The 16,667-nt window shown below is 39.4% G+C and overlaps 1 protein-coding gene across 7 annotated transcripts in view; it reads left to right on the plus strand.

Moving 5' to 3' along the window:
- The first annotated feature begins 1,859 nt into the window (after window positions 1–1,859).
- The window catches only part of fryb (furry homolog b (Drosophila)), a 59,022-nt gene continuing 44,214 nt past the window's right edge, over window positions 1,860–16,667 (plus strand). For 3 of the 7 annotated variants that reach the window (XM_023298494.3, XM_035943042.2, XM_035943041.2), the window contains exon 1: window positions 9,648–10,666. In XM_023298494.3, the coding sequence (XP_023154262.2) occupies window positions 10,420–10,666 (247 nt within the window). In that variant the 5' untranslated portion in view covers window positions 9,648–10,419. Of the gene's footprint in view, window positions 2,013–9,642; window positions 10,667–16,667 lie in introns of those variants that run through there. The other 4 variants (XM_023298496.3, XM_035943043.2, XM_035943046.2 and 1 more) reach the window with 3 other exon arrangements.

The following is a 16,667-nucleotide window of genomic DNA, read 5'->3' on the forward strand; positions in this document are numbered from 1 at the left end:
CCAGCAGGTGTCATTGATCAGCGCAGATCCTCGCTACGCCTGAGAGCATTTTTTACAAACTACAGTCATGGATCTACATGACATCCCATGTTTTAATGAGACAAACTTCCAGGAAATAATCAGCAGTCACTGGGATGCGCTATCATGCTCTGACATTCGTAACATGTGATACTTTTTCCCCTTGCACATACATGCGAGGAGCACCTGGGAGTCACTCCAACAAGTGAGGAACCGCAGATGAAACCACAGACTTTAAGGTTAACTCTGTGCTACTTGAGCTACAGTTGCTTCCATGTTTACATGCTCATGTGGCCTCACATTTGATTTTTTCCAGGTGTGGGTACAATACAATGAAAATACAAACAACAAAGAGGTGGCTGAAAGGATGTAAGTATGTGCCGTACACATCCCTGCACCCTGAGGATGATCACACAAGACTTAATGTCCTCAGTCATGCAAGAAAAGTGCTCATTGAGCTTATGGAGCTGGAAGACTAGCGGCTGAATATCTGTTTTATCTCACGGTCACAGTCTGTTTTTTATGGAGAAACTGAAGGATGAGGCTCACAGATGTGACATGAAGATGTGAAGGATAGATGGTGTCATTCAAAAAACAAAAGAAGCATGAAACGAGTCTTGGACTGTCAAAGGTGTAGCAATCAAACAGCGTTGATGGAATCATAATGCCGACATAAAAGAAATGAGAATGAATCAGCATTTGCACACAGTTTTACTTCAATGTGTGTGAAAATAATACATATGTTAAATGCCAAAGTCCAGGTTGCCTTTTATTTTTTGTGTCATCTGCCAATTAAAATGCAAATTCAAAGTCAGTCTGTCATATTTTTAATCATCTTTAATGGCACAGTTTGTAATAAAAGCACAATTCAAGGCGTACATTTATTAGGCTGTCTAAATAATTCGTGACATTTGTTCCGTTCTCTTTCTATCTTTCAGCCATGTTATGTTTAATCTACTTATTCACAGGAAAAGAATTTCCATGACACTTTCCATGTCACTTTCTAGTCTGTTCTAGTTTTTTTTGTTTATTGTTTTTATCTTTTTGCCTTTGCAAATGGTGTTTTTATCAGATCATGTGAACTTTATTTTCTTCATCAAACTCCTTTTCAGCAATGCATAAGTATTGGTTTTCGGCTTATTTAATGTATTTCTTGAAAAGATACTCATTGCAAAGCTGAACTGTCCGAATTTGCCAGGTGTCCCATTTCAAGAAAATTAAATGCAGCTGTATGGACATAAGCAAATCCACTGATTACAGTACATGTTAAATAGACATGGCTTAAGTCTTTTCTGGTGAGTAATAGTCTGCTATATCAGTAGCAAGTTCAACTAAGTGGGTTCAGACATATGAAAAATAAAAATAGAGGCTAAATAAGTAAGAGATCATTCTTGAAGAAAACACTCACATTTGTTGTAAAGCAAGTGAGTAAAACAACAACAAAGGAATAAGTAATATTAGTTTTGAAAGAGCTCATCAAAGAGTGAGTGTTGATTTGGACGTGTACTTACATATTAAATAGGCTATTAGGTGATACATTTAAAAACATTTACAGGAGAAGTGATATATTTTACTTCGTCATTGATTTGTGCAGCTGTCTGTGCTAACGTGCCAGTTTTCATACTACATCGTGTCTTTAAAGTTCTTCCTTCAGCTCTAGCATTTCTTGGTTTGGACGCACCTGCGGCGCTCAGCATCCCTCCTTGGCAGGTGTCCTGCCCTTGGAGCAAGGTGCGCCCCTAGCGACACATTGATTGACGCAGCCGCTGGCCAATAGGAAACGTGGTCTGCCTCAGTTTCCAGCTCTGCGCCCTCTGATTGGTTGCTAGGGGCGGGGCCCTGTCATCCCGAGCAGTAGTGCTGTCAGCCGGGGCGGCACGACTCCTGGAGGAGAGAGACGAGGCGGATTGATGAAAACAAGCCACCAAATCACATAAACAAAGAATTGGTGCCAGGAAATGATCATTTAGTCGCCAAGGTCGACGCAGAAAAAGGTACAGTTGAGTTTAATGCCGCGGTATCGTTGTGTCTGGTGGTGTTTAATGGCTCAGCGTTGACTACAAAGGCAACCGAGCAACGTCTTGATAACATCGATAGCTCTAACTACCAGGGGCTTGTACTAGCTCTTTAGCCATCGAGTTAGCCATTGGTTTAGCTGGTTACACTGGTGGGCACCCGGTATAGAAAATACAGTGTGACTAACCTAAACACGCTTCCTCGTTTCCTTGGCAGCACTCATACAGCGGACAAAGCCTCGTTGCTTTGTGAGGCACGTTAGCCGAGCAACAGTCTTTATTATGTTAACAGCGACGCTGATTGTAAATAGACACTTCATGATGGCGGTGGGAGATAATATGCTACATCGCATGTTAGCCACTAGCTAGGCGGCTTACATTAATGAAACAGCATGCAGGTTACTATGGCTAGTTGCTAATGAAGACATTTTGGGGTGCATAAGCAAAATAGATTACATCCCGTAGTGTAACTTAACACGTGTACGTCTGGCTGTATTTGTGCTGTTTTTTTTCCCTCAATTACACAGTCATGGGTTGTGGATTAGAACAGAGCCTGCAAATTATTAAATTTAAATTGGTCATGGTCCAGTGGCGTGCATCATCCCGCCTGAGTAGCTGTGCACTTTATTATTCTGCAGCTGAGATGTTCAAGGGTCAGCCTGGATGTTTTGTGAGAGAAAGCCAGTTTTCGAGCATGCATTATTTACATGCACTCATATACAGCCAGACAGCAGCACTGGCGTGGGCTCCCTCCATTCTTGTCATGTGGCAAAATGGAATCATGCATATTGATTTATATGTGTTTTTCAAAAAATTGTGTTGACGTTTTGTTGCCAAGAATTGCCACATACTTCAGTGAGTTAATTCCTCTCCCCTTTGCCCAGTATTCCTCCCCCAGCCTGGTCTGTTAACACTTGTATTTCAGGCCCATTCCTCCTCCTCTTCCTCTTCCTCACCCTCCCTCCCCTCCTTCCTCATGACTCAATCATACTCCCTCTTCATCTCTCCAGCTGTTTGGAGCAGCCAGTCAGCAACGGCGACCCAGTTAACGCCATTGTTCTGTGTCTGGACTTAACGCTACAAGTAACACACACACAGACAGCTTGTCATGTGTGTCACAGCACTGTGCCTCTTTGACGTTCTTCCGACTCCTTTATTTTTGTCCCCGATTTACAAATCCTCTCTGGGGATTGTGGAAGATCTCTCCTCTTCCCTAGCCTAATTTTACTTCATGTTCAAATTAGGGTACCGGAATGGTACAAGTAAGTATTATCATAAAGTACATGCAGAATTAGTTGCCACTGGCTGATTTAAGTTAAAACAGAATTCAGCTAAAATAGAGAACTTGGGATTTTCTACAGGCTTAGATGTAATACGCTTTTCTAATCACATGTATGTTATTAAATGCATGGAGGTGTATTGTAACGCACTGAGTGGACCATTGAGCTGCCATAGCTTATCTTATGTACATATATGTATCTTGAAAGATTGGTTCAGAGTTGCTTTTCATTTGTATGCGGTTCTATATAATGAACGTCACCTTTGTAACAAGCACTTGCATGATGATGTAGCCTCAAACTTTACAGAACAACATCAAAATTTTTTAAACAGCTAGATTTTCTTATTCCATATCATCTTTTATGTGAAAATATCTCAAAATCTTTGCCACTCTTTTATAAATAGTTGTTCCAGTTTTGCAGAGGCCTCTTTAATGCCTGTTCAAGCCACTCTTGTCCTTTCTGATCCTTGAAGTTTGACATTTGTCAGCAGACTCTTTAATCCCAGCCGTGTCTAAGTCTCTTCTCTCTTCTCTTAACAGCATATAGATCAGGACTGACAAATAGTGAAATGTCTCCTTTCTTTAATTCAGTTGATTGTTTCACATATTACATTGCATCTTGCAATTTATGGGCTGAAATTTATCTACGTAGCTTTTAGTGGCTATCCATGATTCTTCTTCTGATTTCTTGTGTCTTGCTCACAAAGATGTCGCTGTACTTCAACTGCACATGTGAAGGCATCAGACACTGTGTTAGACCTCCTACGCTCTCTGGTGAACCCTAGTCGGCTGGTGAACTATCTGTCTCTCCTCGCTGTTATTGTTTCCATAGATACCGTTCGGCACCTCACTCCCACTTGCTTACATAACCTGGTGTTTCTCCTAGATCCACACAAGTCCACACATATACAGTGGAGACATCAGTGCCCACTCACACACACTCACATTCCTTACCTTCACGCTCCCTGTCTGACTATGCCTCAGGTGCTGTTGCGTATTTAATAGGTGTGATCTTCGCAGAGATCTGCAGAGATGTCTTTTCCTTGATATGATCTGCTAAGCCTGTTTGTTGACATGTAGAGTTTTATTAGAGAATTGATTTATGTGTTTTGTGTGTTTGCTTTAAGGCTTCTGATAACTGGTCAGGGAGTGCTGTTTTACTCCTGTTAGATTTGATTATCCTCTGAGGGTGTTTGGTGATGCATTCGTCTGCACATTAGAGACTCCAGAGATAATGTTACATAACACAACTCTATATGTGTATGGAACGGCCAGTGGGCATGTTGTACTGCATGTTGCATGTGCACTTCCATGGCTAATATTTCTGCATGAATCAGGGAATATGATGTGTATTCCATCTCCTTGCTTACAGAAATCAATGTAATCCACAGGTTTTGAGTGTTTTTACCCACAAAATTTGAAACAAGTTAAATAAAAACAGCATTTTTTTAAACAAAGAAGCTATAGTGTCTAAACACAAACAGACAAAACTAAATTCCAGAGTCAGAAATGTCATCAGCTGCATTTGCAAAGCTATTATTTCTGTAATGAGCTCAAGGGGGCACCATTGTAGAGCCAGTGTGTGGGCTTGATGATGGCAGGAGAAATACAAATGTAAAAGGCCATCAACTGTTCAACCGCGTGCTGTCAGCTGCATATGCACTGTGACAGCAAATTGTGGCAATCTTTCTGTTGTAATTATAATAAATTGATCGATTTCGTGAGACACTACATGCGAAAAACCTAGAGTATTTTCACGTCTCTTCAGGTGCACATGATGCGTTCATAATAGCTGGTTATTGCTTCTCAGGCCTGAGCTGCTTTTTTCTCTTTCTTGTTAACCTCCAGTTGGGTCTGATAAACAAACTCGTGCTGCACTTGCTAATGATGTTGACAGAGCTTTAGAGGGAATGCAGACCTTTTGAGTTTCTGAACTACGGCACTGCAACTTTTTCAGTAAAAAATCGGAGTACCGTTAGCTTCAAAACCAGAAAAAAAAATCACTGCAAAGACAAATGAAAGACGAGGGGAGGTTTTTCTTTCATTCTGAGCGACCACCAGCAGTGCAATGCCAGTACAAACATGCAGTAAAAATAAACATATATATCAGTTACTGTGCCTGTTAAAACCAGTCTTAGGAATGTAGCAATACATGTATCACAACCCAGAACTAGTGTCAGAAAGTACTCAAATACTTTACTTTAGTACAATTTTGTAGGTGCTTTACTTGAATTTTGACATTTGCCATGACTTTGTACTTCTACTCTTTTGCATTTCAAAGGTAAATACTGTAATTTTTACTCCCAATCATTCATCATACAACTGTAGTTTCTGCATAATGGGCACTCTTACTATTAATTTTAAATTAGTAATTGCATTACTTTTGCATGTAACTTTTACTTAAATAAAAGAACTTGGTACTACTTTTACTGCTTCCAAAAATCAGTACTTCACTCGATCCCTTTTAATGTTATAAGTAACAAATATGTGATATAAAAGATGCTTAATAAAAGGCTTTTTGGACATTGTTACTTGCTTTTAACAAAACAACAACAGCAATGACGACCTAAATAAAAATAGTATTCTTATTTTTTATTGATGTTGTCGCTGCCAAATATACTCAGAATATGTACTTGATCATATGTTCGCAGGCTACAGTTAGGAACAGATATGCTTGTGATGCAGAGCTGTATTGTTTGTTACAAGGAGACTGATTGTTGTGGCGAGGCGCTGCTATCATTAACTTTATCCCTCATCCCAGTGAACCCCTGAACTGGAGTCTTGCTTCTGTGCATAAGCCAAAAGTAAACTTGTTTATCCCTGTCGTTCTCCTGTTAGACCGGGTTGCTGAGCATCCAGTGCGGTCAGGGCAACTGTTAGCATGACTATATATTTGAGTGACAGGAGAAGAGGTCTTAGAGGGTGCAATTTAAATGATAAGTGGAAGCATAATCATCAGAGAAGAAATGGTACATGGTGTGAAGTGAGATCAAAGAACAAGGCACAGAGCCAAAACAAGGTGTAAGTGGCAGCTTTTAGCGCCCAAAGCTTAAACATAGGTTTGGTAACTACTGTCACTCTCAAATTAATTCTGTATTAATTCTACAAACAAACGCTGCATAGCAACAAAATCTATAAAGTCAACAGACCATGAAGGAGAAAAGATGCAATGAGGAAATGAAAAAGCAAAAGACACTGTTAATGAAAATAGAAAAGTATCAAAAAGATCATGATCGTGGCACATTCCTTGTGGCTTCCTCTGACCAAGAATATTTCTGTGTGGGAGAGGAAATAGTTTTATATTTCAGATTGTATGTGAGACAGGATGGCACCACTTTGTCACTTTTCTCATAACTCCACTAGCAGTTGCACAATTCTGTTTACTCGGACATTAAAGAAAGATAAAAACAAAGGAGACCACCCGGCATGACACTCTTGTGACTGAGAAGATTAGAGAAAAAGTTAGAAGAGTGAAATATATTGGGACAAAAAGAAAGACATGACTGACTGAAGGGGTGCTGGGGCAGGGGAGGAACCAAAGTGAAGACACTGTCGCAGCATTTCAGGCCTTAAACAGGCCACGACCCTGTAGTTTGTCTGCGTATGTCAGTTTGGGTGCATTTGATTGTCCCAGTCAACCAAAGCATGTCTGTACAGTGGGTAGAAGGTGGTGCTTAGCTCATAAATTATGTACGGGCTGATTTATGTGCAAAATCTGCTTTGAAAACCGTTAATATAATAAAAAAATGAATTATCCGGATCAGCGATATTTGAGGAATGAGAATGAACCTCCAAGAATAATTTTGTATTTGAATAAGATTAGGGATTTATTCAAGTTAACTTATTAGGCTTCCTCTGTTTACATACAATGTGTGTGTGTATTTGAATATTGTCACGAGTTATCTCAACACAAATGTTATCCACAGCCAGCTTATATAACTTTCAACTCCTCTAAAAACAGTTCAACGGTCATGAGATTGATTTATATTAGAGAGCGAAAAGAAAAGCTCAAAGGGAAGAATAGGCAGGATTATTCTGTGTATTTGAAGAGTGAGTTTGCCGCTGTTCAACCTGCTGAGCATAAACACAACTGACTAATCAGGTCATGCAAACAAGAGAGTGACAAACCTGTGTAGCTTGTCAGAGAACCACAGTGGAGTCCATTGTCAGCCATCAACCAGTGTGCAACCAGAGCCAAAATATAATGATGTCTGCAGACTGCATATCAAAAATGCAGACAAAATGTAACAAAAAATGCATCTGAATAGCTTTGTATATTTATTTTTCCTTATTTTGGCCTTTCCCAGTGCCATCCTCTTTCCATTGCCTGCACATTCCTGAAGATGATTGGTTAACCTGTGTGTTTTCTCTGTTCAGTTGGCTAGAGTTCAACAATTAAGGGACAAAAACAATCTCCTGTGTTGTGTGTATGGTGGTGTGTTTGTGTTGGTGCGTAAGAGTGAATGAGTCTGTCTTAATACTTGGCTGTTGTACTCCCCTTGGGGATGACACGCCTCTCTAACTGACTTTGGCACTGTGCCTTCCTGTGCTTGTTTGCCACCTTTAACTATTTCCTTGCCAGATGGTGGATGGGGAAACACATTTAACGAAAATCTGCCAAGCAGTTGGACGTGTTGTATGTAATGTTGTGTACATTTTGTTTAATTGGCATGAAAGATTTGGCTTTGATCCAAGTGAACCTACACTGGAATAGAGTAAAGATACCTTTCACTGTTTTTTTTCCAAGTCTGCTCAGCTACTTCATGGTTTCAGCATAGCACTTGTACAAAAATGGATTGCAATCAATTCTTTCTTGTCAAAACCTTCAAAACATGGCGTCTGTATTACTCACAATACAACTTGGCTACAGGGAATTTCTTCTGAGATGTGGGTGTGTTGGTAGCTTGTAGGGGCCAGTGTAGCTTCAGTTGCTAGCCTCAAGCATAGATGAGTAGCGTGCTACAGATATGGGGTAACCTCATTTGTTTCTAACTCGACATGCCCCAAATACATTTTTTTTTCATTTTTAATACGACATCGCTTAAAGCTTATAAAATGTATCAGACTTTGCACTGCAACCTCTGGAACCTCAAAATGCAACATTTTTCAGATGTGGAATAGCACTCAAGATCTGGAAACAGACTTTAATATGAGAAATGGATGGAGTTCCTCTTTAATGTATATTTTTTTTGTTGGAAAAATGTCAGTTGCTCTGACAGATGCGCAGCTACAATGACACAGACACACTTTCATGTTGATTCAACACACATGGCATCGCTGAGGATGTGAAAGTTTTGTTGTTTTCACATCAGCACACAGCAGCTCTCTGGTGAGGCACTCAATGGAGCTGATGCCATGACAATAGTGGCATAAACAGCAAGAAGTCACTTAAGGGTGGGTGTCCCCTGGGAGATACTAACTACACTAAAGAGAGAGCAAAACACAGGATGCACAGAAGTCGTTTTGAGAGAACACAGTAAGCGATAAACAAAAGATTCAATTGATTGGCAAATGTTTTAAGAAAATTTTGTATCACTTCATTGGCTGTTATGTGTGTCAAAGGGCTTCTGCATTTTGGAAACGTTTTTGTTAAGCAAGATTGATTTTAAAGGTTTGAGAGAGGTTTTTAGTTATTGGAAGTAAAGATTCTCTGATGACAGCATTACAGGATCACATGTAATTAAGGCCACACGAAAATAGTACATTTTACCTCCTATAAGATTATTTTTCTATAGACAAGAACTGAGCGTAATTTGCATTTTCAGTCCTAACTAGGCTAATTCTTGGTGACTTTCAAGATTGCTTCCAGGAAGTTTTTGTCATCAAAACTGACCTAACTATTTACATGACACTGCAACATTCCTCCACAAGCATTTGCCTTTTTTTTTTGTTTGTTTTTGTTTTTTAAACCATACAGGTCCTCAGGAAAACAGAGGGGTATTCAGATGTTTATTTATCTAGCTGTGGGGTTAGATTTCAACCTGTTTCACAATACCACCTCACATTTATCTTTGAAATACTTCTACTTATCAGGACAGAGAGCAGACTTTCACAAAAATACTTTTTTTTCTGTCCTGGTGTGTAAAATTCTTCCTGTTTGTGTTTGGTTTTCTTTCCCCCTTTGTAAATGGGTGTGTCTGCCCTGCGTAATCCTACACCATTAACACATTGAGGTTACTGTAACTGGCTAAACAGCCTCGACCAGTGAGTGCAGGGACTCTTAATCACACCCACATGCCATGTATTGGCTGTCTGAGTGAAGCACAAGCGTGCCATTCTGTCATGCTTTTCTACTCTGCGAGACAGAAAGGATGAAACAAGTGGAAGGAAACAGGTGTGTGACAGAGGATGCAAGAACAGCGTAATTTACTTGTTTTGTAGTAAAAGGAAAAAGAGTGAGAGAGAAAAAAGTAAAAAAAGAAGGTGGTGAGAGGAAGACTGGAGAACCACCCAAATTTCCCAAACCACCCAATCAAGCTGCGTTCTTGGAATTGGATCCCTCCCTTGTTCACCACCTGAGAGCGAAGAAACACAGCTGTGCCTCAGAGACTCAGAAGACTGAGAAAGGCAACAAGAGAAAGAACCGGTGAGCAGGTGAGAGCTAAAGCAAGGCATGTAAAGAGAAGACAGTTGAACTTTTACGGAAAGTAAAACTGCTTCTCAAGCAACAGAAGACAGAGATACTTATTTTTCATCTTAAACAAGAGAGTGAGAAAAGACTCAGGAGAGGAGAGCCTGAACTCTCAGGAGAGCTGTGTATCTGTAACAACAAAGCAATGAGATCACCTACTCTGGATTGAATGAACTCGACATAAAGAGAAGAAAGAAACCGTGACAGGAAAGTGGATACCAAAATGTGGACAAAAAGGAGATGAAGAAAATGAAAACAGGGATTTTGGAACGGCCTGAACACCCTCTTTAAACCCTTTTTTCTAAAATTGTTGCTTTGGTATAACAAGGTTTTTTTTTTCAATCCTGTGTCTTTTTTTCCTGCTGAGTCTACTATCAAACCATGTAGGATCTTCTTCTGAGCTCTGAGGAGGGCCACATTTTGACACTACGCTGCCAGCAGTGGATTGAGCTCCTGTGAGCTCTCATAGTAGAGACATGTCTCTAGAAGATGTGACAAGCACTGCCAGCCTTGGGGCTGAAAGTGCTGATACAGACCACTGCAATGGCCACTCTCTGAGCCAAGGTCAGGACCAGGACTTGGAGAAACAAAGCCAAGGCCAGGATGGGATAGTTCTGGAGCGTATTGCCTCTATGTCATTGGACATGATTGACCCCAGTGACTTCACTGGGAGGTTTACAAAGTTCCAGTCTCGGTCCAGAAAGAGGACACGGATCATTGGAGGTAAGTTAAGATGAGCTCGGTTGTTATTTTTTGAGACCCTGCATTAGAGCAAAGAAACGGGCAGAGGAGTCATGCAGCTGGTTTGTTTGAATGTGAACTCTTATTTGTCATGATGTGAATATTTCTGAGGCTTGAAGAGGTAGAAACTCCGGTTGCATATCCAGCTGAAATAATGAAATAATGATCCTCAGCTGGAATGTGGGTGTGTTGGGTTTTTATCCAGTCTGGGATTTGAGAAAAGTTTCAGATCTCTTACTACCTGTTTAGACCTCCTCTGTCTCTGCATGTCTTTGCTGTGACTTAAGAACTTGACAAGTGTCTTTGTTGTGGCTTTTGTAGACCCTGTGAAAAGTGATACCTTCTGTGTCTTGACAAAACAGCACAAGATTACTCCTTTAATCCTTATTCTACAAAATGGGGGATGGACATGCCTATGTGGTTGTTGCCTCAGATGTACGTGTATATTGTGTTTTTACCCAAACCACTTATTCTGTCTCAGATTACCTTAACTTCTGGGAATTTCATGTCCAAACACTTCCAGCTGTGGGAAAATGCCAAGACCTTAAGTAGTCGGTCAAAGTTTAATAGAAGTGGAAATGTGTTTAAATTCAGTAGTATCAAAAATGAATTTATAGTTGTGTGTATGTACAATTTCATCCAATACTAAAGTTCTCAATCTGGCACACATATTGCCATTGAAAATTACAGCTTATCTATGCCTGAGCTTGTAACCTTTTAGTTGCAGGATGGTCTGTTCATCCCTGTGACTTGCCCTCTGTCCTTGTCTCTGTTAAAATTTACAATAGTATCAGTTGATCTCTAAAGGGACAAAGAGATCCAGTGTTTCTGCTAATTCTTGGAAAGCCATAGCCTGGTCGAAATCAAGAGGAGGCCTCACGCTCTCGGTACATCTTCACTTTTATTAACTGGTACCTTACAGATTTACAGTTATTAGACCCAATAATAGAAAAGAAGAAGTAGGAAGAAAAACTCGAAAGAGTTCAAGGCTAAGTGGATCTTCACAGTAAGCCTGTGACATTAAAAGGATCATGTCGGAGAGATGTGCAAGAAAAACTCTGGAGAATGTGATTTGAGGATAATAGCATATTAGGGCAAGTAGAGCAGAAAGGTGTGGGAGTCCTGTTGTATCTGACTATACATTTTTCTACAGGATTTAGCTGAACTTCAAAAGAAGAGAGAGACAAGTGGGCGTACAGTGAACAGAGAGAGGGGAAATCTGGAGTGAGGTAGTGCCTGCGTAACAACGTACCACCTGCACAAACATGTCTTTCAGAAAAAAAATTACCAGTGGCTTCTCAATAAATGAGATCAGACTTTATAAAGGTCAAATTGTTGTCAGTAGAGATGTCATGAAATTGAGCATTATGGGACTTTTCTGCTGTGATAATACACACGGGTGAGGCTTTGATGTTTGTTAGACAGGCATGCCTGGCATTAAAACTACTGACACACACACACAAACACATAGATATTCTTCACAAGAGCTACCTATTTGATTATCCCAGCTGTGTCAAGTAGACACTACTGTGTGAAGCCTGAACCTCAAACAGTGGCACTGTGCTTGTCTGTAGCTGTTTATTTACACACTGTTTTATATGTGAATGTGTGCTCATCTGCTGTGTTGTGATGGACCAGATAAATCCACTAGCACGTCAGATGAACTGATAAGTGGCATGCATTTAGTGATGTCTTGTTTAACAGATGTATTACAAGCTAAAATGATTATTAAATTAGTGTATTAGGGGATCGACAGACTTATGATCGACAAATAATTTGATCATTGAATGATTGCTAAAGTCATTTTTAATGTAAACACTCCTCGAATGAGCTTCTCGTACATCATGATTTGCTGCCTTTCTTTGTCCAGTGTGGTTGTAATCTGACTATTTAAGGGTTTAAATGGCATCTCATTGGACTTTACAAAATTAAGACTAGCAACACTTTCACTATTGTGCTTAATACCTTTATTTAGATTATTTATGAATCAAAGAGATGCTTTAAAACTGTCTCTGACTGCTGACAGTTTGTTAATCTCATTGTGATTGCATTCGGAAAATCTACACAACTTTTTATGTATACATGTCCCTACTTCAGATGTGTGCCCCTGGTAAGACATAGCACTCACTTCTACTATTTGTCATTTACAAGTAGTCTTTTTCACTTTTCTGTCTGGTGAATCTTTGTCAGGGGAAACAGATTCCTGAGATTAATTCCTGGGAGAGTGTGAACCATGGTGGGTGCTGCTGTTAGTTCACTGTTAATTGATTTATGGTATACTTGTATAAAACTGCTGCTTCTGTGCAAAGGACAAACCCATAAGAATGACTGATGCGAGTTTTTTGTGAAGCTGGTGTGCAGGACTTTTAATGTCTGTTATATTGAAGCTTTTGCCAAACAAGTTCACACAATGCTGATTAAGCCTGACAATAGCGGGTTGATCACTCTGTATTTTGCAGTATAACGTCGTTTTAAATCTTTCTAATGAGCAGTGATTGGTTTGTCTGAGCTGGAGAGAGGAGCAACTGTAGCAATAGAGACTGAATAGTCTATAGCAAATACAAGGCCTGTAAGAAGCATTCCCACCTTCCTTGGAAGATTTCTCCTTTTATTGCTAATTTGGCTTTTTTGACAATAATTTACAAAACAAGATTCTTTCATGTCAAAGAGAAAGCAGATTTCTGCTAAATAAAATTAAGAATCAAAATGTAAAATGTATCTGAGTGCAGTGAATGCATCTCAGTTGATTGTAGTGTAAAGACATCTGTATCTGGAAGGTCCAGTTACTGGTAAATCACTAATCCTGGCTATAGCTACACCATGAAGACAAAAGAACATTTGTAAATTCTTCTTACAAAAAAAACACAAATTGACTGTAAGTCAATGTTGGAAAGCAATAAAAGGAGAAAATTTCCAAGGGACATGAATACTTTTGATAGGCACTCTCAGTGTATCGCTGAGCATATGGGGGAAAAACCTATGAAGTGCCCAAGAAAAATTTCTGATGCTCCAGATAAAAGGAAATGCGATGTTCAGTCTTCAAAAGAAAGCGATCGACCACAAGGTATGCATCAAATATACGTCGCAGGATTTGTGTAATTAGTCTCGGTGCCAGAAGAGGGAGACATAAGTTCCACACTGCAGGTTTCAATTCCCAAACACTTATTTTGTAGCCTTATTTAAAGCTGAATATATTGTTCAGGTAATGTATTAGTTGATCAACAATAAAATAATTGACAATTATTAAGAGAAAATGAAGAATAAATGCTACATATGGTTCCAGTTTTTCAAACGTGAGAATTTGCTGCTTCTTCTTTCTTTCTAATAGATAATGCTAAATTAAATATCAATAACATTAAGCAATTAACACATTAAAGCAGTAATAATTCTGACTAATCAATAAAGAAAATGTTACTTGGAACTCTGTTTTGATTAACTTTTGTTTATTTAGCAATGAAATTCCTTCAAACAAAGATTAAACTTTCATTTTAATTTGAGGTTAAATGCAATGCAATGCAATTTAAGTCTTGTTCATGAGGCTGTGTGCATGTTTGAATATACGTACGTATGTGTGCATGTGTGCATGCGTGTTTTCCTGTGTGTGTGGAGGAGTCACATTCCAACAGCTGGCATGCCCAGGCCCCTGCTCAGAATGTGAGGAATCCCTGGAGCTCCATAAGGGTGTGTGTGTCTTAATGTCTGTAATTTTTACTTGTGAGCTGAATAAATATTTGTCGCTACCACTCTCCGACAAATGATTCCCTATTCATCACTGTAGGTCAGGGATTTGAATAGATTTTAATACCTTGAACATGAGCTGCACTCCAACAAAACACTTTCTAAATGCAATTTCTCTGCTTTGGGGAACAGCTGATCTGTGGTCATAGGGAGAGCATCTCATTTACATCTAGCAAAGCAGATCATTTGACAACAAAACTAACTGCATCATAGTTTGGAGAATTTCTTGCTTTCAAGAGATGCTGACCTTACTCTGCCTATTGCACACATGTAATCTTTTCACCTAATCAGGAGTCTGACAAATAGGGTCAACAAGCAGTAATCCTTGACATTTTCATAAACTCCTGAAGAGTGAGTGGCAGAGATAGTGCTACTTGGTGCACTGTCAAGTAAGTGGAAGTTGTACTTCAAAATCTTGTGCAGAACATTTGGACAGTTGCAGGAAAACATTCTGAAAATCATATTCCGTGATTGCTAGCTTAGCTTGATTGCCTGAATTGTCCTGATTTGGTGTGCAGGTTAACACAAAGGTGGAACTCGTGATTTGCTGATGCTATTTGGCCCAGGACTCTAATAGAGTAAGCAGAAGTTGCAGACAGGAATAGGCTTGCAGTGGCTCTCTGTTAAATTTCTCCTCCCTTGAGATTAGACTGTAATTGTCTGTTAATGTGAACCAGGCCATCCTGTGCTCGGTACCTCTCCAATGAGCTGCAGCATTGCATGATACCGTATCTTAAGCACTTTCTGCTCTTCCCCTCACTCTCATTTTCTGTTCTCTCTCCCTCAACCGTTGACATGTCCTGTGGCACTTTCACAATTCATCCAGGGAATTGCATGATGACCCTAATTATCCACTTGCACTTCCACTCCTATTCACCCAACCTTTGCGTGATTGCCATACCTTTTCTACTTAGAAGGACATTTGTGATGGCAGCCAAGGGAACAGTTGAATGCTTAAGGTGGAGCAACAGAATATAGTTTCTCCCATTTTGTCTGAAAACTGTACTTAAGCTCTTTAAAATGATCTGTTAAGAATTAAACTCCAGCCATGATGTGGGAGGTTAATATCAGCTGCAAATGAAGTGCTGCTAATGCTTGTGTTGGCCTACATCGCTACTTAAGGAAAGAAGAATAAATTAAACACCAGATGGGATGCTAAACCAGTGAAAAGGTTAGGAGAGGGATGTCCTACTAAAATCTCTCAAGCTAGGATAAGAAACAGTAGCTGACTGTTTTGTTTTGATTTGATTTCCTGGGCTACATTTCAAACCGTGTGTCTCCATCTATTCATTACATAACTCAGAACAGCAGAGATGCCTTGCTTGCAAGATGCAAAGAAATATGCACACTTTAGATAACTGGGCTTCCTTTGGCACTTGGCATCATGAAATATCGATTGTTTGGAAACTGTGTCTGCAGTCAGTGTTGTTCATCCTGGCACCAGAAGTGATTCGAAGACATTAAAGTACTCGCCAAGTAGTTAATTTAGATGATTCAGTTGCCAAAATATTAACTCTGTGAAAAAAATTACTGAAAATTTTGCAATAGTGGCTTACTATATCAGTATTAGTGCATACATCAGCCAATAATTAACAGGAAATTTAAATACTGAAATGCCAACCTGGATTTAAGGGAATGATTTTTTCCCTCAGACACCACTAACAAGTTGATTTTTCAGCTGTAGAACATCCTGCTCAGGATGTACCTTAATCACAATTCAGAGGAAAACGAATCTCTGGGACCCAAAATATGAGATTTTAAACTTCCAAACATTGATATTGATATTGACATACTATAATTTTGCGCCTTAATTTGTTGTATTCTGTTTTTTAAAATGCTCTACTGTAATTTTACTGAAATGAAGTGAATATTTGATTGCTGGGCAGCTGCTCACGGTTTGATGATTTGATGATCTTACTGCTTCTTCAGCCCAATAGTTGAGGAAGCAGACTGTGAATTTCCCACAGCTATTCCCATCCATGTTTATCTGATGAAGGCATGTCTGTAAAGCCTTTTTACTGAATGTCTTGTTCCTTTTTCCACTTAAGAATTATGAAAACTGTTACCTTTGGATTTTTTTTTTATGTTTTTACCAACTGGCACTTCTGCTATTTTTTCCTTCCTATTTATATCGAGGTATGAGGGTAAAGTAAATAACATAATACCAGAAACACCTCTCTGTATAATACAGTACATTTCACCCACACAACAAACTGCAGCCATAACAATACGATTGAATCAGCAC

Source organism: Amphiprion ocellaris, chromosome 14 (assembly GCF_022539595.1).
Source record: "Amphiprion ocellaris isolate individual 3 ecotype Okinawa chromosome 14, ASM2253959v1, whole genome shotgun sequence".
Classification (NCBI taxonomy): Eukaryota; Metazoa; Chordata; class Actinopteri; family Pomacentridae; genus Amphiprion; species Amphiprion ocellaris.